This window comes from Pseudopipra pipra, chromosome 1, assembly GCF_036250125.1.
Source record: "Pseudopipra pipra isolate bDixPip1 chromosome 1, bDixPip1.hap1, whole genome shotgun sequence".
In the NCBI taxonomy this organism is placed as follows: domain Eukaryota; kingdom Metazoa; phylum Chordata; class Aves; order Passeriformes; family Pipridae; genus Pseudopipra; species Pseudopipra pipra.
In genome coordinates, this window is record NC_087549.1 from 75,492,383 (window position 1) to 75,512,093 (window position 19,711).

The 19,711-nt window shown below is 37.4% G+C and overlaps 1 protein-coding gene across 1 annotated transcript in view; it reads left to right on the top strand.

Moving 5' to 3' along the window:
- The window catches only part of TRIO (trio Rho guanine nucleotide exchange factor), a 248,913-nt gene that overhangs the window by 87,022 nt on the left and 142,180 nt on the right, over positions 1-19,711 (top strand). The window contains 3 exon segments of the mRNA XM_064661587.1: positions 6,696-6,887; positions 10,113-10,244; positions 14,299-14,529. Coding sequence (XP_064517657.1) covers positions 6,696-6,887; positions 10,113-10,244; positions 14,299-14,529 — 555 coding nt within the window.

Genomic DNA, 19,711 nt, shown 5'->3' on the forward strand with positions numbered 1-19,711 from the left:
ACTATGCATAAGCTTTATTTATTGCAGGAGATTTTGAAGGCTTTTCATTGTGGCCCTAACTGGACCTTAATAGAGCTTGCTTTCTAGGTAGTTTTCTTAGGCTCACTTGAGGTGGGGAAGGGCTGTTCAAAGGATGAATGCTGCACAAGCAGCTAAATGCAACCTCTTGCACTTGCTCACAGCTTAACTCTGATGTTGCAGCTGCTTTTCCCAACACATTGTGGTTGCTGCAGGGCACATGCTCCCCTCCACAGCAGGTGCTACCCTCAGTCAATAGCTGGGTCTCATCTCTCCTTCCTTCCCAAGAAGCAGCTTGGCTTTCTAAGAGGTGCAGGAGGGCAACTTCTGCAGCTGCTTATGCCAAACTCAGATGAGAAAGAGTGACAGCCTTTGGGTGAGATGCCAAAATTTTGATATGGTCTTCCAGTCTGAAGTGAGCCACCTGGATGTAAACCATTGTGAAAGCCACTTAGTTCCTGTCATGAACAGGAGTTGGTTACATCAAGGACAAAGAAGATATACAGATTTATTTTTTTTTTCTTGTAATGGTTTTCTGCTATTTTTAGAATCTGATTTTCGGTGTTAACATAAAGTTGTTGGAAATATAAACCAAATGTTATAAACCAAAAAGGTAAAGAATACATCCGCGGAGGAAATATAGCTTTACTTTCAGCAGTTTCATTAGCAAGTAGTCTGTCTGGGAATCTTTTGTATTCAGTATGTGATAGGCTCACGTGGTTGCACTTCAAGGTAAAAGGAATAAGTTCATGCAAATCTTAAGCGTAATACACACACCGTTTCTCATTGCAATGAATCTGTCCTAGAGCAAAGCTGGATAGGTGTAGGGCTGTGCATTGAAGGTGGACCTATATTTGGTTACCACTGATTAACACACAGGTTGATGTTGCTAAAAGAGCGAGCTGCTGACTGAAGGACAGTTCACATGTGCAGCTGTTGGTATCTGACCTCCTGTTGCTCCTGAATTTGATTCTATGCACTGATAAATGTCAAAACTGTGTCTTTATAAGGCAGGTAGATCCCATGTTCCATAACTCTGGGGAAAAATAAACTCTCAATGATTCTACTCTCTAAAGATGAGGATGAATTCTCAGTACAATTTAAAAGGCCTGCTTTCAGCAACAGTAAATTGCTGTTGTCAAGTCCCAAGATTTATTTGAGTTAAGCAATACTCAGTTTCAGCTTGACGTTCCTCTTTGGGTGACTAAACCAATGCTTCACTTCTCAAAACAAGATTTTAGTACCTTTTAAGGGAGAAACTTTCAAATAAGACATCATAGGAGTTGCAAGTATAAAATTTATGTGTTGAGTTTTCGAACTGCAAAAATAAAGTACCTATGATTGTGCGATTAGTCAGTCTTGCATGCAAGACTGAGAAAGAGTGACTCTGTGTCTGTCCACTCTTTTTCTTGCCATTTTCTATACATCTGCTGCTGCACAAGGAAAACAAGAAGTCGCCTGAAGTATGGGTGAGGAGGAGGAGGAAGATGTTATCTCCTTGAACATTTTCTTCTCTTGTTGCTAGACCAAATGGCCTTGCTTTCATTACATTTTATCTGTGCCTTGCAGTGCACTGAGGAGGGTTAAAATGCTTAGGACGTGATGTAGGCAAAATGAAACTTTGAAGAAACCTGGCACATGCTGCTATTAAAGGGTGTGCTGTGACTACTTGTCTCAGTGTTGATAGGACCATCAGTAGAAGTTACTTTTATTGACCATAGTCTAAAAAGTCCAATGTCAATTGTAAGTATATAGCTAAGTTGATTGATGTTCTCAGAACATGCTGTTTTTATACACTAAACCACTTTATCAAGGTAGTAATCAAACATTGAATGGTTTCCAGAAAAAGAATGTCAGAAATGAGCACTACTGAGAGTTTTGGGATGTTAAAATAAAAGTATGAACACAACAATGGAGTATCACTAGATTTGCAAAGTTAAAAGTTATGAAGATGACCTGTTTGGCTTGCTCAGATCCAACCACAGGGACTGATACAAAAGAAAACATAAAGAAGGTCAGGTGAGGTAAAATCACCTTAGCTGACAGCTTGTGTAACTTTTTCCTCTTTCTTTATACTCCTGATACATTTGACCCTTGAGATTCTTTTTACTTTAAATATGTATTTTTGTAACCATACAGATTTGTTGCTTGAGATAGAATTAAGCACCATGTGAATTCTAGAACTGCCCTTGGTCCTCTGGGATTTTGGCAAATGAGAGCAAGACCAAAAGTGGTGATTTGGCCGTTTTTCCTCACATTGCTTTGAAATGCAGACTTTCACAAAAGGCTTCTTGTACCATGGTGAACAGTAGTAAGCTATCTCTTCATACTTGGTGGGGACGTGTCTGTTTTGTGGGGTTTGATGGGTTTTATTGGTGGGGGTTTTTTAACTTATTTTTATGTTGTTAATCTAATGCTTCGCTTAAGTAGCGCTTGCAGTAAAATAAATAAATCAAAGTTAAATAGTTAAATCCATCAGCTGTTCAACCAATCTAACATCCCTAATAGACAAAGACTCTAAATAGGCATGGGGCAGCACAGGAGGTAAAATGTATTCAGTCACATTTTTGGTAGTTCTGGGTAACCACAGTCAAGCAAACTGTGTATTTCTGATGTTTTTGAAGTTCAGAGAATGCACAGCTGTAGGTCCTGGTCAGATTGGGAAGGATGTGTCTTGAGTGCACATGCCTAAGAGAATCTTTGTGGTTGAGCAGTTAATGCTTAGACATAATGTCTGGATGCCACCAACCTGAGAACCGACTGAAAAAGGTGAAATGAGTTCAGGCTATTTTCAGCTTCTGAGGAGCACTCAAAAGTCAACCAGGTGAAATAGAACAGGCTAGGTCTGCAACCTTCCTAAGAAGGAAGAAGCAAATAAACATTTTAAAAAGCAGTCAGCTGCTGAGGTGTTAATACAGCAACAAGTGTGCTTGTGTCAATGAATCACGGACTAAAGGAACAGACAGTGGTGTTACTGAAAAGAAGCAAATCTTACTTCACTTTTGGTACTTATTGGGAGTGCTGAACTTCAGATTTGTAAAGAAATTGCTCTGATTCAGTTGGTCCTATTAAAGAACTAGGTCCAGTTTAGAGCCTCATCCTTAATGTTGTAATGGGAAACATCTACATGAAAATGACATGGCTGTAAGGAGAGGTTGAAGGCGTGGGTGTTTACTATGAGTAAGTGAAAGTAAGTGAAAAGTACAGGAGGAAAGAAAGTAGTGTTGGCATTGGACTATACAGTCTTGCAGTAAGATTCCCCAGGTCCACCATAAAAAAATATAGGAAAGAGGTGATAAATTTGAAGAAATTAAGAGTGAAATTATATTTCACTTGTTCCAATGCTAATAGCAATGGTTAAATGGTTCCCTGAGAATATTTAGAGGATCCTTGTAGTTGAAGGACAGGTTAAACACTTTCCTTACTTGTAATCTTGAGTTGCTGAGTTTGTTTTTTTTTCAAGGGAATAGATCAGGTTATACCTCTAGTTGTTCTGCAGCCCTCATTGTTAAAGTTTGGATTCCAAAACTGAAAGCGTTACTGTTGCTTCAAGAATGAGACTAGAAGAGTTGTTAGAGAACATTTAAATCATTAAAGCAGGTATTAATTCATACATTAATGCTACACTGTGTTTTGATGGCCATTTGCGTGTGAAGTGGCAGATGATTTGAAAATTCCATTGCTAAATTATTTCTATCATAGTCAGATAGCTCCAACTCACTACAGTCTATATAGAGATGCCAGTTATGGTGCTTATGGACTGTATCACTGAGGTGATGACATTTAAAACTGAATGCTTAATAGTTTCTGTGTCAGAAAACTACTATTTGAAATCTTGAAGCTAAACAAACATTTTCTAAATGTGTCTGGGAAAATCAGGAAATAAAATAGAACCTTCAGGTCACCTGCCAGGTTTATTTTGTATTGAGTGTGATAGAAGTTCAGTTAAGCTGGTAGGCTGTCACCTGTGCTTTTCACCTGTGTACTTGCCTTTCAGGCATGCACCAAAGAATGACAGAGTGCACTACAGCTTGTGTTGAGCTACTAATCTGTGTTGCCTACTCAGCAATACTTGTTTTATACTTATTCTCCCTTTAGAGAATAGTTCTGCAATGAGGAGCTTTCCAGATATTGTAAGGTGTCTTTTGAGCTTCTGGCTGAAGAGCATTTAGAGAGAAAATCATCATATTAAGTACATTTGTGTACTTACTAAACACACTGTAATGCAATAACTTGAATTGTTCCCTTTTTAGTCTTGTTACAATAGTCATGTTTGTAAGACAGTGGAAAAATCACAGAATCACAGAATATGCCAAGGGACCCACAAGGATCATCGAGTCCAACCCTTAGCCCTGTGCAGGACCATTCCCAAGAGTGCCTGTGCCTACCATGTGCCTACCACATGCATACCACATGCCTGACAATATCATCCAAACACTTCTTGAATTCTGTCAGGCTTGGTGCTGTGACTACTTCCCTGGGGAGCCTGTTCCAGCACTCAACCACCCTCTGGGTGAAGAAACTTTTTCTAATATTCAACCTAAACCTTTCCTGACACAACTTCAGGCCATTCCCTGAGGTTCTGTCACTGGGCACCACAGAGATCAAGCAATGCAGTATCACTTCAGTCTTTCACTTTTTAGACTTTCTAAATGGATACACATTTAGAAGCTTTGGGTGCTTCATGCATATTCACATGATGTAAATGACATCACTAAATAAATCTTTAGCAGTTATTGCCTCATAGCTTTTGCTTTCCTAACTAAAACCAGGATGTAAATCCCTACAGTGAATATGATATCAGTCCCTGGGGAATGAGCAACAGCATACTTGTAGCAGTGTTTCTCATCTCTTAAGCAGTGTGCAAAATATGGAGTTGTCATATAATAATGACAGTGGACTTGCCTGTCCTTGTAGGAAATGGAACAAAATTTGTTAACCTTGAAGGATCAACTGAAGACAGTCTTAACTGTAGCAAGATGCTATTGGAGATTCTTTTCCTTCTTAACTAAGTCTGTCTCTTTTGGGTCATTGCATTTTAAAATACCATCACTTAAAACTTTAGTAGACATATCATATAGTGAGGGAAAAAGTTTAGATTATTGTTAGTTGTTTTTTGTTTGTTCTTTTTTGAGGGATGGAATGTGGTGTACATAGCTTGGAAAGTGTTCAACTGTCAGCATATTAACTCATATTCATACTGCTACAGGGGGTATTCTTCCACACTTGTGAAGCCAGATTGCCATGGGAAAATGAATGCATGTTAACCACAGCTCAGTTTTAATTTGTTTTGCTTCACATGTACAGTACCATGTCCTTCATTTTTAACTGGTGTTCCAGAATTTTAAAAATTTCTTTTATTATAGTACAGAAATAGTTCAAATGACAGTCTATGGTTGCCTTTATTCTTTTCTCTTTTGGCACTTGTTTTTTTTTTTTTTTCCACAACTGTAAAGACCATTTAAGGGCTTTTTGGATTCATTTAGCAGTCTTGTATTTATGCTACATACACTTAAATAGGCCTAAATGCTCTCCAGTCTTTTAAAATTTGTTAGAAATAGCAGATTTATATTCTTCCAGTTGTTCGACCCTGATTAAAAGGAGAGCAGAGATGTGTGGGATAACCTAAAAAATGGAAAGCAAATATTGTGCAGAAAGGAAAAACAGCCAACATGACACTGCTGTGCTCAGCTTATTAGGTGGACCAGGTGAGGTGTAGGCTGTGTCAGGTCTGCTCCTGCTTGCATACGTGCATACAGTTTACAATTAATAGAGACCTGTGCTAATTACCACTCAGGTGAGACTTGCTCCAGCCACTCAGTGTCAGGCTGTGGGTAGTGGCTGGGTGCCAACAGGTAGTGGTTCCACCTGAGGTGCTCAGCGTCTACGTGGTTGGACTTAGATGACCTCCAACCTCAACAATCCTTTGATCCTAAGAACTTCATTCTAGATGTCTGGGAGTCTGCCCAGTTGAAAATGTCAGCTCAATATTATATACATGTAGCTCTGAAAGGGCTACTCAGAAACATTTTGGTGGTGAAGTTGTTCTTGTTGCTGGCTTTGCAGGAATAAGAAACTGTTGATTGAAAATTAGAATGACTAAGAGCCATCAGTGAGTAATGCCAGGATGCTAGAGAGTACTTATGATTTTGGACCTTATTTGTCTAATTTTCAGTGCTAGCTCGGAGGGAATATAGTAGCAGGAAAATGTAGTTACTTTAAAAGTGACTTTCACAAGTTGATGTAAAGGTTTGTAGAGTGATGTTGCACATGCGGTACTGTGGATAGATCAGGTACTTACTAATTATACTTTGATTCTCCTATATTGTGTGTGTCTGAATGTCTTGTTGACTTAAATATCCATTAACATTTTTGTTGAGACTGTTGTAAAACATGGTTAACTCTTCCTCTTCATTGTAATAATGCGTCTTCAAATAATATACATTTGCTTAAGCTGACTGTTAATGTGACAGTCAATTAGACTCTGATTATTTCAAGTCATCTTTCTCACTCGTTATGTTATACACCTAGATTCCAAAGTTTGGCATGTACAAACTTGGCAAATAAAACCAGTCTATTAAGTAGTACTGTAATAAAGTAGATTTTTTTAGAAGTATACCTCTTTATTTCAGTGGTCTACTAACTTCCACTGTTTTTTCCCTCCTTCTTCTCCACAGAATGTGTATGTAAACATAAGCCGCATAATGTCAGTAGCAAATCGCCTGATCGAGTCTGGCCATTATGCTTCACAACAAATAAAACAGATTGCCAGTCAGTTGGAGCAAGAGTGGAAGGCATTTGCTGCAGCCTTGGATGAACGTAGCACGTTACTGGATATGTCCTCCATCTTCCATCAGAAGGCTGAACAGGTTAGTGAATGGAGAGGGCACCAACAAAAGTTTGTGTGCTGGACGGGTTAGTTGTGCTGTTTGCTTTTGATTTGGTTAAAAGTACAAGAAAGTGATTGAAAAGGTTGGCAAGAAAGCCAGAACATTTATTTCTGCTAATTTCAGTTGATAATCAAACAAAAACTTGTTCTCCTCAGTTTAGCCCACAGCTTTTAAATTCTCCACTAAATGCTTTGCCCATATCAATGCAAGATAAAGCAACCAAGTTATCTCTGTCAATCAAAACGAAGTGGACAGAAATGCTTAACTGTATAAAGCTTTTAATATTGATATAATGCCTTTCCTACATCTAGAAATCATAACCTGTTCTATTGTCCTCACCACTCCACCCCAATCAGTCCTTGGAGTGTCAAGATTTAACTTACAGTAATTGCTTATAGAAAACTAAGTTGAACTGGCCTGAAAGTTGAGAACTTAATTAACTATCTGAATCTGAAATTGTGGTGGGTGATGTTTACTTAGTATTTCATGAGAGATTCCTCATATATTAAAAAAAAAAATTAGCTTTAGGCCTATACCAATTATTTTAATTAAGTCATTAACCGTATGTAACTGCCAGAGAAGAGATATATGTAGGGGAAGTAGGAATAAATATCCCCAAGTTAATAGTCTTAATGGTGAAAGCGTGTTTTGCCCTCAAGGGAATTCAGTTCTGAAGGAGTTGCTATGTGTGCGCACTTGAGTCACCCGTTGATATTACAGACTGTCTGCTCTGTACATCCCTGGTGTATTTGGAGAGCAGAGGTTCTTGGATGGTTATGGCTGATTGAAGCTCTGATGTGCTGTATGTAGATACTTTTCTTTGCATTTGCCTTGCTAAATTATATCCAAGAAAAAGTCTCATGTCTGATATAACTTTAATTTGAAGTCAATGAAGGAAGCACTTGGGAGTTGAAAATTTCAGAAATGGATAGGCGGTGCAGTTTATTTTGAGTTTTCTACCTGATTTCTACTACACAGAAATTTAACTTAATAAATATCTAGACACTAGAAATATGAGTATATTAAGATGCAAATACACATTGCTTTTTATTATGGTTAGTGGTGACATTGGTTTAATGTCTTTAGACAGACTAAGGTAAAGTGTATAAACTGATGCCACTATAATAAGTACTTTTGGCAGGTTTTACAGAAAAGCTACATGAAAATGAGATGAAGGAATTGTTTTCTTGTAGAAAAGTCACCAGTCAGCTTGAAGCATTTGGTAGACATCGTGTGGTACCTTATCATTATTGATGTTTTTCTAATTACTTGGATCATTCAGGTTTACATTTAAGCTCTGTCAGCCGTACGTGTAGGAGAAAGATGAATGAAATGTTAAAGATAGGTATATCCTGACTCAAATGCTATCCATTTTCATTAAAAAAGAAATAAAACTATGCTCATCAGAAGTCAGGGGACTAAATTTTGTGGGATCGTGTGCTGGGCAACTGTAGTAAGGGTTGGTGTTAACTTCTTTACCACTAATGTAAGTGTAAACAAGAGAAAAGATAAGAATGAGGGAAATAGTGCAGCATCTGCTGGGATTAATTTCCTCTTAATTGCTCCTTCTGCGGTTTTCATTTTATGATTAACTGTGATGGATTGTCCTAGTTGCTTTGTAAGATACCTGGCTGTGATATATTAGCTGTTTCATTAACAGTGGAGCGTGAGTTCAAGGTAAGAGGGTTTGGAATGTGAGGAATGACCCCTCTAGAGACTGGTGGTGCTTGACCTACATAGAAAGATTAAAAAGTAAGCAACCCAAGAAATAACACACCGTTATTGAATGCCTGTGTTCTCTTGCAAGTGGCAGGTAAGTGTTGCTGCCTACTGTCAGACACAGTGAAGACTGCACCCAACTTTCAGTGCGGGCTAACTAGTGCCAGAGATGTAACTCTGTTGTCCCACATGGAGCTTCTATTAGTGTTCAGTGCTTAACATCAGAGATTTTTTAAGCTGGCCCTTGGTGAAATGAGAATTAAATAAGTATCTTACAGCTAAGTACTCTTATCACCCCTCTGCCCAGCTTTGAAACAATAGTAGAGTACCAGAAATGATCTGCTTTTTCCTCAAAATACTACATGTGCTCCAAGAATTAAAATATGTGTGATGAGACAAATGGCCTGGTCTCTTAAAACTTTTGAGTCTTGAACTTGACATAAATAGAGGACAAATTTACTTTAAAGAGATCATATGCTTGGCTGTACTAGGTTTAACAACTATGAAAACTCCCAGAAAAACAGGTTCTTTTCTTCTCTTTCCTTTCCTGGCATAACAGGGGTATAAAATTCATGCCCCCTAGCTGTGAAAAATAAGTTTGCAGAACTTGTACTATGCATGTATGTCTGTCAAGACGACTTAAACTTCAGGGATAACTTAAATTGTCTACATAAGAGATTTCTGTAGCAGTATCCTCAATTTCCCCTGAAAGGCTTGACTTGAGCAGTTATGCTGACATAGCTGTGTGCTCAAAGTTCAGTGTTAGTCCTAAGAGACCCCCACTGAAGTTGTAAATCCCTTACACACTTCCTTCTGTAGTAGCTTGCCAAATGGATTTAGTGCTTCTTTGCATGTAGAAGTTAGGGCTTTGGAGACTGAGGTGTGAATTTGCTGTGCCCTGACACTGCTTCACCTCCTTGATAACCTCTTTCCAGCAAAACACAACTATGGAGTGTTTCAGTGAACGGTTCACCAGTAATTCTTTGTCTGCGTGTGCACACGCGTACAAAGTAACATGGTTTTCTCTGAAGATTAAAAAAGGTGAGGTGATAAACCTCATGATCCCATGAGGTTTTACCTCCTTGTGAAGACAAGACCTTAATTGGCTTTCATGTGTCTGAAATGGTGGTGCAGGGTGAAGCAAACTTTTTCGTAGCTGCAAAATCAAGAAAAAGAGCAATAGTAAAATTGAAGCATCAGTATTGCCAACAGTTAAATCAGTTCTGAAGGCTACCAATATACAGCTAAGCCTGCCTGCCTCTAAAGAGCTGAAAGAGTTTCAGATACCTAAAAGCACAAGTATACTCAGACTTGAATATTTCTTTCTGTTCTGATATATGCTTAATCTTGGCTGTTTCAGAGACAAATACCATAAGGATTTTTCAGTGGCTGTTGCACAGATGCCTGTCCTTTTGAAAATTACCAACACGTGTGTACTCACTGGTAGAACCCAAAATCAAGCAGAATGTTTTTTCTCTGTTGCAGTACATGAGCAATGTGGACTCATGGTGTAAAGCCTGTGGTGAGGTGGAGCTTCCCTCAGAACTGCAAGACTTAGAAGATGCTATCCATCATCATCAAGGGATATATGAACATATTACCTTGGCTTACTCTGAGGTAAGTATCTTGTTTGTTTCCTTAGGTAAAATTGTGTCATGTTAAGTTTGGATCATGAATTGGCATCTCTTGTTGCATAGTGCATTAATTGGAAACTCAAGTGCTAGGCTTCTTTTTAAATTTAGTATACTGGATTTAACTACTATTATTCAAAAATGAAGTGCTAAATCTTCCCCTTAGTCTTCTGAAAGAAATTTAAAAGGCAAGATGGAACCATACGTGGTACAAACAACCCATGCAGTGTACTCAGTGTGTTTTAATTTACATTCACATGTTACTACCTCTTAATAGCAGTCTGATACTATCGTCTAAATACTTACTTGAAGGGAACTTAGCTGGGTATTCTTTGGGAAAGTATTCTGTTGGCATGGATTGCTCTAAATGTGTTTTGTTGAAAATCCATTGCTGAAATTGCCTCACGGAAAAGGCTTAACCATCAAAGGACTTGTCACTTGACAAGCCAGAAGGTAATACACTTAGTTTCATCAACCTCAAAGACACATAAATGAGCCAGCATGCCTGTGTAGTCATCATTTGTAAGACTAGTGTATCCTATGCTGCTGCTGTAATCTTGGATTCAGCACACAATGGAATCATAATATTTGTCAGTATTTCTAATGATTGCATTTACAACTTAAGATGAAATGCTTTTTCTGAAGGTGGCCTAGAAAGCGATGACTATCTGGTTTTTTTGTCCTCAAATCTAGAGTTTTCTTTTGTGAAAAGAGAAAGTTTAAGTTTACTTAGCTGAAATTAGAAATCAAATGGGTATTCACTTCACTATTACATAACAGGTATTTTCTGCATTTCCTGCTTTACTTATCTTTCTTTCTTTTGACGGGTTGTTCTCATCTTGGAGTAAAATCGTTTTTGCTATTAAATCGGACTGATGTTAGTGTGGATTAAATACAATAGTTTCTGTAGTCATAAAATTATGCATTTGGTTGAATCTTGTTAAAAATGGTCAGTGGACACAAGGTAGCTTAGGCTACAGCTTGCACCTTTCTTTAAAAGGAGGTCAGGTGGGTTTGAACTAACGGTTGTGATTTATACATTACATTAAAGATGCAACTACTTTGTGATGAACCAGCTTTATTATAGGAAGCTGAATTCAAAGTCTGGTTACATTTCATTCAGCAGTAAAGGAAAATAAGATTAGTGCTGATGATCAGTGCTATTGTTAGTGTATCAAAACTGGGTTTTTTTGAATACCTGCCATTTTGGGGCCTGCATAAACTTTATGACCATGAGTCAGATGTCCAGAGTTCACACGAGTTCTTGTTCTTCTGTGTAAAATACGCATTGATATCCCTCTTCTTGATTTACGCCACCTTGCCGTGTCAGCTTATCTAATGACATACTGAAGCATACCTTTGGTTGATAGTACTTGTGATATTACTACGTGTAAGTGTTGTAACTCATTCTTGAGAGTATATTTTGTAGTAAGGTTTCTTTTCTTCATTATAACCTTTCGTCATTGGAAGGGTCCCTTTCTAAAACAAGAGATAGGGAAACAGCACATTTGTAATAGATTTATGTGAAGAGAGGCAAGCTGGAGTGCACGCTCCATGACAGTGCAGCAAGGAATAGGAAGGCTAGATCTCTCTAGAATAATGATTATAAAGCACTGAGGTTAAAATAGTGGCATTTTTTCTATTTGGTTCTATTTGTTTTGGGTTGGTTTTATGTGTTGTTGTTTTTTTTTTCATCAGGGATGTGATTGGATGAGCCTACTGTTAAGTGTAAATAACTACTGTGGATTAGCATGTTAAATACTGTTTGCTTGCTGGTGATGCCTAATGAAAATAAATTAGACAGGTAGATTATAGGATTGCTCTGGCAAATACCCTGAAAATTTATTTAGGATTTCAAAGGTGTAGCTTTTGACTTTGGCATAGCTAGAAATTTTAACAAATTCTTCATTGTAACTGCTCAAAAAAGAAAAAAAGCAAGCTTTAAGTGCCTTTCTTCTGGTCATTGCTTTTTGCCATCTGGTAAAACAATAGCTTTAGCAGAAATAATAATTGTATGTCTATGCACAAGTCGTGTTCCTCCTCTGGGCAGAAGGTTTTATTTTGTGTTTTTTAAACATGCATTCCTTTTTGAAGATTGATGGAGGTGTCTTTCTGTGTCAAGATATTACACCACTATTGCTTATCATTATTAGATGTATGACTTCATTTCTATTAAAGTACAGAGCTCCTTTCATTTTGTGATGAATGAACACTGGGGGAAGAGAGAGAGGAACACTATGGAAATTATAACACTTTGTCATTCATTTTAGATTATAGTGTCTTGACAACATGACTTGGTTGCAAAGTAGAAGACAGTAATTTTAAGGAAGTAGATGCTTTTAAGACTAGACAGTCTGATTTTACGGAGGGTAATTACTGTATATTACTAATAAACTTACTAGCTTACAAGCTGAGATAACTGGTGTGCCTGAAACTCCAACAACTGTGCCTTAAATGAAGTTATATGTATAGATAAGGTTATACCTCTCACTGAAATCTTAAGGTAGTCATGCTCTGGGAAGGAAGAAAACTTTATTAACTCCAGAAGAAAAACTGTGCGTGGTCATTTGTTTGTAAAGCTAATAAACTAATCAGATCAAGGGACCATCGCAATTTTTTTTTTCACATGAATTTCATGGAATCTGGATAGATAATTGAAGTCGATTATCTTGAAATATTTGAAAGACTTACTAGATGATTCTTTTGGATACAAAAAGGAAAAATATTATTATAACTACTACTATGGACTATGCATTTTTTCATCCTGACTTGACTTTACAGGGCCTGCTTTTCACTAGTGAGCTTCACTTTCTCTGTTGATACTTATTACTGAAATGAAAAAGCTGAAATTGGAACTGAGAAAAAAATAAGCTCCATTTTAATCTAATTATTAGAAAAGAATTTTCATTTGGTTCTGTTTGACTACTGAATAGCAAATTTAAAATGTGCCTAGATTCAGTAAAAAATTACTGAAAGTAGCCACTGGGGAAAGGCCTTGTCAAATTTGCTGTTTCTGACATTATGTTGATTTGATGGATTCAGACTATTGTTTACACTCCAGTCTTGTGGTTTCAGATGATTTTTTCCTGCCTGCTGGATGAGCTATTTGAAAAGTTCTTTACAGGTAGCTGAATGATACTGAATTATAACAATTCTCTGAGCTTCATGCTAAAAGTGACAGAACAGTTAAACACCAATGAAAAGTGCTTTCAACACTCAATGGTAACAGGGACCAGATAAGATAGGATTATTGCTTTTTAATTAGCATGCAAGGTAAATCTTAATATTTCTACTGTGGTTTAAATTAGAGAAGATGACAATTAGAAATGACTAATGTTTCTAGTCAGTATCAGTTGTTAAACACATTTTGGAAAAGAGTATTTTTCTGTGCTGCGTGGAAAGATTTTAAGTGATTTAATTAAGTTTACTGTAACAAGAGTTGGCACTTGGCTTACCAGTAACAGTAATAATTTAGAAGTTGTAAATTGTGCCAGATAGAATCATGTCCTAAGTTTTATATCTGTTGGTTTAAATGTATTCATCAAATTAATATTAACCTACAGGTAGTAACGTCCCTGTTCACCTTTACAGCAAATGAAAAGAGAGATGCTTCTGGAAGGATAATTCTGAACAAATGCTTAATTTTAGGTATTTTGTTGACTAGAGAGTTGAATATTCTAAATTAGACTTGACTTGTTTAAAAAATACAACAAACAAAAAACCCCAAAACAAACAAAGAAAAAATCCCCAACACTTTAAAGCAAAACCACTCTTAAGATAATGAAAAAATGGAAAGACAGGCTGTTATTTAGAAAGAGTGCTGCTTCCTAAGATTATCTTACATAGAAGGAGAATATAATGGTTTTCCTTTTTTCTATAACAGCTGCATGTCATAATCATGCTTGTAGTAAAAAACAAATCTTCATCACTGCTCCTCGAATTCTTAAAGACATCTAAAATGGGGAGAGGGGGTGGGGGAACAAAATAGTAGCCTAACAAGCTTTTGGCAAGACAAGTAATTCTTCATCCTTTTTGGTCAGGTGAGCCAAGATGGGAAGTCACTCCTTGACAAACTCCAGAGACCTTTGACTCCTGGGAGTTCCGATTCCCTCACTGCTTCTGCCAACTACTCAAAAGCAGTTCATCATGTTCTGGATGTCATCCATGAAGTACTGCACCACCAGCGCCAACTGGAAAATATCTGGCAGCATCGAAAGGTCCGCTTGCACCAGCGGCTTCAGCTCTGCGTTTTTCAACAGGATGTTCAACAAGTAGGTTTTATTTCATGTTGTCTAAATGCCTTTGTATTCTGTCAGCCTGTGATTCCAAGCTGATTGCATTGACAGGTGAGTTTTGACTGCTAAAACCTGTGTTCCTTCATTCAGCAGTTGAATAGTTGAATGGAATTGACTGACTGATACCAAGTCCTATGTGTTATCAGAGGGTATTGGCTGGTATGGATAGTAATCATATTTGTAAGTTAGCCCTACTTCATTTTTTTCTGGTTTTAAATTAATTTATTTACTTTGAGTCAGATATGATGAGAAGGACTTTTAGTCTTTTTATTTGGCTATTCTGAGATTGTGCTGGAAGCTGACATTCACATTCTAGGTAAGATTCTGGACTTGAAGTGCCGAAAAGACTTGTAGGAGTAACATGCAAAAAATTAAAAGTGCTATTCTGTAAAATTTTTAGTTTCAAATCCTCAGTGATACGTAATTGGCTTAATCATGTTTCTTTAAAACCCAAGAGTAGTATGTAAGGAGTTGTAAAAGTTAGGGATGAGATTACTTTCTGCTAATAGCACTGTTCTTGAATTAATGGCTATTAGCTGGTATATTTTTATCATTATGACAACATCCATAAAAGTTAGTAGTTTTGTACAGGCATTAGTATCTTTGACATTGTTTAGAATTTCTTGGTTGATGGATTTTTAATAAACATAAAATAGTGGCCTTGGGCTGCAATTGACAGAGACATTGGTAATTTATCCTTTAATAGCTCATCTTCATGAAAAGTAAAGATGGCCAGTATTTGCTGATCGTGATCTTTCATTTGAGCATAAAAGTGTTCACAAATCAGGAACTTCCTAGTGGGGTTTTTAGATAGCCAGTTATACATTCTGGTTAAACTAATCTTTTTTCTTCTTCTGTACTTAGCTGGTTCAAGAAGATACTGGATGTGAGCAGTTAGGAGTGAAATAACTGGCTTTCATAATTTACAGTAGTTGAAAGAGATAATTTAGGCAGATGGTGAGGAGAGTGAGCAATCTTGTTAGCTCAACTGTCTTCTATATGTGGTGACTCTCTTTTTATGTAATTAAACAACATAAATACTTAAGCAGTAAATTAAGTACAATTTTTAAAACTTTATTACTTATTTTTTTATCTGAAAAGAGGCATATATTGAAAGACGGGCTGTTTTTCAAATTCTCAACACTCGGATGTGACAAAGGATGCAGAAAGGCATGAAAAATGTTAGCTGACAAAAGAAGTAGGAGAAAGTAGAGTCAATGTTATGAATTGTCAGGAAGGGCATAGAGAACCAAACTGAAAACTTTGTTATGCCATTGTAAAAATTCTTGAGGCTCTTCATCCAGATAACAACATAAGTAGGAACTAGTCAGGAGCGTCAGTGCTGGTACTCTCACGAGTTGTCATTGAAGGGCCAACTCAAAATATTCTGTGATCCTGTGATGAGGCACAGTCCGCAAATGAATCACCTCTGAAACTCAAAAGGCTTCATAAGGAATCTTCAGAAAATGAAATTAACACAGTAGTTTGCTTCTCACAGAGAAAAATGTAGGTCTTCTCAGTAGTCTAGTGCCACCAAGTGTGGATTGGATGGTGAAACTTTCTCCTTCAGTTTGAATTCAGTTCAAGTAGGGCCTACTTAGCCAGTCTAGGCCAGGTGATCTCCTGAGGTAATCTGCCAGGTGCATAATTCAAGTTTCAGGCCTGTAGGCCAGGCTGCAGGCAGTTTGTTCCCTGGGGAAAGGTGTTCATTAAATGCTGCAGATTGTCTTGTTGTGCTGTTCCTAGTCTTTGCCTTTATTATCTTGGGAATAATAAAATGCTTGCAGGAAGGAGCAGAAAATGAAAATTTCCAAAGTCATGATTATCAGTGTGGAGGAGTTAGCTCTCAGGCTGCTTTGTTCTTTGAAGCTGGCAAATAACCCTTCATTAGCCTCAAGTTATTGTACAGTCACTACCATGTTCTTCAGCAAGAAGCTGGATTTTCCTTTTCAATATGAGACCCATCAGCCTTTGGAATGGATGCATTTAAGATCAAGTAGTCACAGATTTGAAAACAACAAAGTAGACAGCTTTACCTGTTTTTATAACTTCCAGTATCAAAAATGTGTTATCCAAATTATGCATGTGGATTGTAAGTATACGGGAAGTTTTCAGTATGAACCAGGTGGCTCAAGAAGGTTGATCCATCTCAACTTATTATTCAGGACATGCCTTACCTACTGGTTGGAGAAATTTGCTTCTTCCTGTTTGTGCCTGTGGTTCCTTTATATTCTTTGCAAGGCAGACATTGCATTAAGATAGCAAGATATCCTCTTGACAGTTTGAAGTTGCGGCCTTTTGTTCTAATGCACATCTTTATCAACCACATGAAATTTTGAACTAGATATGTACAGAGATGCAGCCCTTACTTGCCATGGTTCTAAGCCCTTCCCTTGATATCCAGTAATTATCACTGCCAGAGATTGGGTTGTCCTTCGGTTTATCCCTGTAGCGACTGTTAACTTCTGAAGTGGTGCATGAGGAACTTTAGCTCCTTGTTACATTGCTTTAACTTAACTTTACAGATATTGGTGTATTTTAGGCACTGCCTTATGAATCACAATGTCAATTTTGCTTAATGTTCCCTTTCATAATACAGCTTTTCATACTTGAATTTCAGTGCAGGTCAGCCTGTAGGACGATGGCAATTCAACATCTGTACCAGATAAATTAATCCAATAGCCACAGCAGATGTCTTAAAGATAATAGGCAAGCAAATAAGGGATTTCCATGGAATAGCCTTGGTTTGACAGATTGTAGCTCTCTCAGCTTTCAAAATTCATCAGGGGAAAAAAGCAATCTTGAATAATAAGGATGCTTTTTTTCTGGCAAAACAAAACCAAAACAACCTTATCAGATTATCTTAATTTGTCTGAGAAATGTTAGCTTTTCAATCGAATAATCATTAACATCATTCAGTACATGAAATTACTCTGGTTTGAGGTGTTAGTTAAATTTATATCTGAGACAATTCTGGAATGGTTTATGTGGAGCTCCAAAGCAGTTTTCTAAAATACTTTAGTTTTTGTTTGCACATTCTCTCAGGCTTCCTGGTCTTTGTTCAAACTTTAAAAAATTCAGGTAATATTGATTTAGAAACTAACGTAAAAACCTTTTAAAATTATTGTCAATAAAAGTTATACGTGGTGGGGATTTTTTTCATGTCAAACTAAGGGGGCTCTCTTCCACTGTTTATAGTTAAATTGCACATAGTGGCAAGCAACCAAGTGCGTTGTAAACGAATCTATAACTGTCCTTTAGCGTGAGTCTGATTTCCTCCTCCTCCCTCTGCTGGCATTGTTTTCTGCTGGATTAATGAAATAAATCAGTTTGTGGAAGTGTGAAGTGAGTGACAGAGCTGAGTTGGAAAAGGGAATTTGCCGTGTTGAGCTGGTACTTCACATTGTGTTACTTCCACCTTAGAAAACTCATTGAGTTTTTTTTCTTCTATCTTGCATGTTCTTGTATACGGTGAAACTGTTTCTAGTGGAGTTTTCCAAATCAACAAAAGCATTGTAGTGCTATCTGTATACACCATCCGCTAATGTCTTGAAATAAGTAGTAAGGAAAGTAGCATATGAAATAATAAAAAATAGTAGGTAAGATGTGAGTTACAGCAAATTCGAAATGTGAAAACCTATGACCATCTTAAGCTGAATGGAATTCTGAATTTGACCCTAGATAGCAGAAACATGCCTGGAGATGTAGTTTCTGGTTAGTTTGTATATTAACACCAAAAAAGAGGATGTTAATTTACATTTTTTTGAAAATTCTGGCCACTGGCTGTTGCACTCAGTTGTTTAATGTAGCCTTCTAATATAAAGCATGCTAGTAAAAGTATAATTTCATACTTAAGAGTTAACAAGCTTACCAAGTGAATAATAGAGCCAGCCTTTTACCTAAGTAAAGGAGCTGGCTCTGATGCTGATATGAAGCAGTAAAGTAGACTTGGAACAGCAACATGGAGTTCTGTACTTGTAGGCCATGAAAGGTCAAAATTGAATGTAAAGACAATGTTTCTGGTAGAGTGATACTGCTGACACTCGTATGATCAGAGTTTTGGTGCTTGAAAAACACTCCTGATGGCTTGCAAGACAGAAATAAGTAAAAAATACTGGTAGGAGGTTTGTTGGGATTTTTGTTTGTTTTCTTTTTGTTTGGTTGGTTTTCTCCCAAAACATACATTTATTGGTTCTTACTGACCTTGTGTACCTTCTCTCTCCATTCTGGATAAATGTGCTGTTTCTCCTTCCTTGATCTGCCTGCCTCAGAGATAGGTTTTTGCTGTTACAGTCACTAGTTTCAGCCTTGACTAATTAAGGGTGGGCCATGAATGCTTGCTACTTGCTCAGCATCAACATGATTTCACCGTGTGATTCCCACGTGGCTTTTGAAGGTGGTTCCAGTGTAAAATGGTTCTTTTGGGGAGAGTGTTTCCACATTCTGACTATCTGAAGATTAGAAATACGAAGGTTTCCATCTTCCCCTTCTGAATGTTATGTCAGCAGCAAGTAAGTGGTGGAGACCAGAAAAATGAGTGTGTGCAAAGTACGTAAAGGGGCGGGGGGTACGGGCTGGATAATAATGTGGGAAAGACTAGTGAAAATAAGCATGCCGGATCTGCAAAAGATCGGATTTATTTCTACAAGCAACATACATAAAACACTTATTTTACAGGCACGAGCAATGATTCTGTCAAAATGAAGCTATAGCTTCCATAGTAGTTTCTTTTATATTCAGTTTGATGCTAGAAAAATATGCGTTTTTCTAGATCCTGTATTGGACATAAGGATGGTTCTGCTGAGACTGCAGTTGGAGCTTAATTCTTAATTAAAACAACTTGCTGCAGTGGAGGATGATATTATTCACCCTTTCACTGAAAAGTGTTGAGCCTCTTAAACTCCTGTGTATTGCTGAATTCGATTTGCTTTTAGTTTAGTAGAAGAGTCCTTAGTGGGTCAGTATGATGGTTTCTGTAATGCATATTTCTCCCAGGAAGAGGAAGAAAATGCATAAGTTAAGGTTGCTAAATGGCTAATATCAGTGCCAACCACTTGTATCGTGCTTTGGTTGAAGTGGTACGTAAAGTTCTCACTGCTGAGCAAGAGCATCCTGTGACTCTGCATTTACATGGTAAAATTCCCAAATAAAGAGTGCT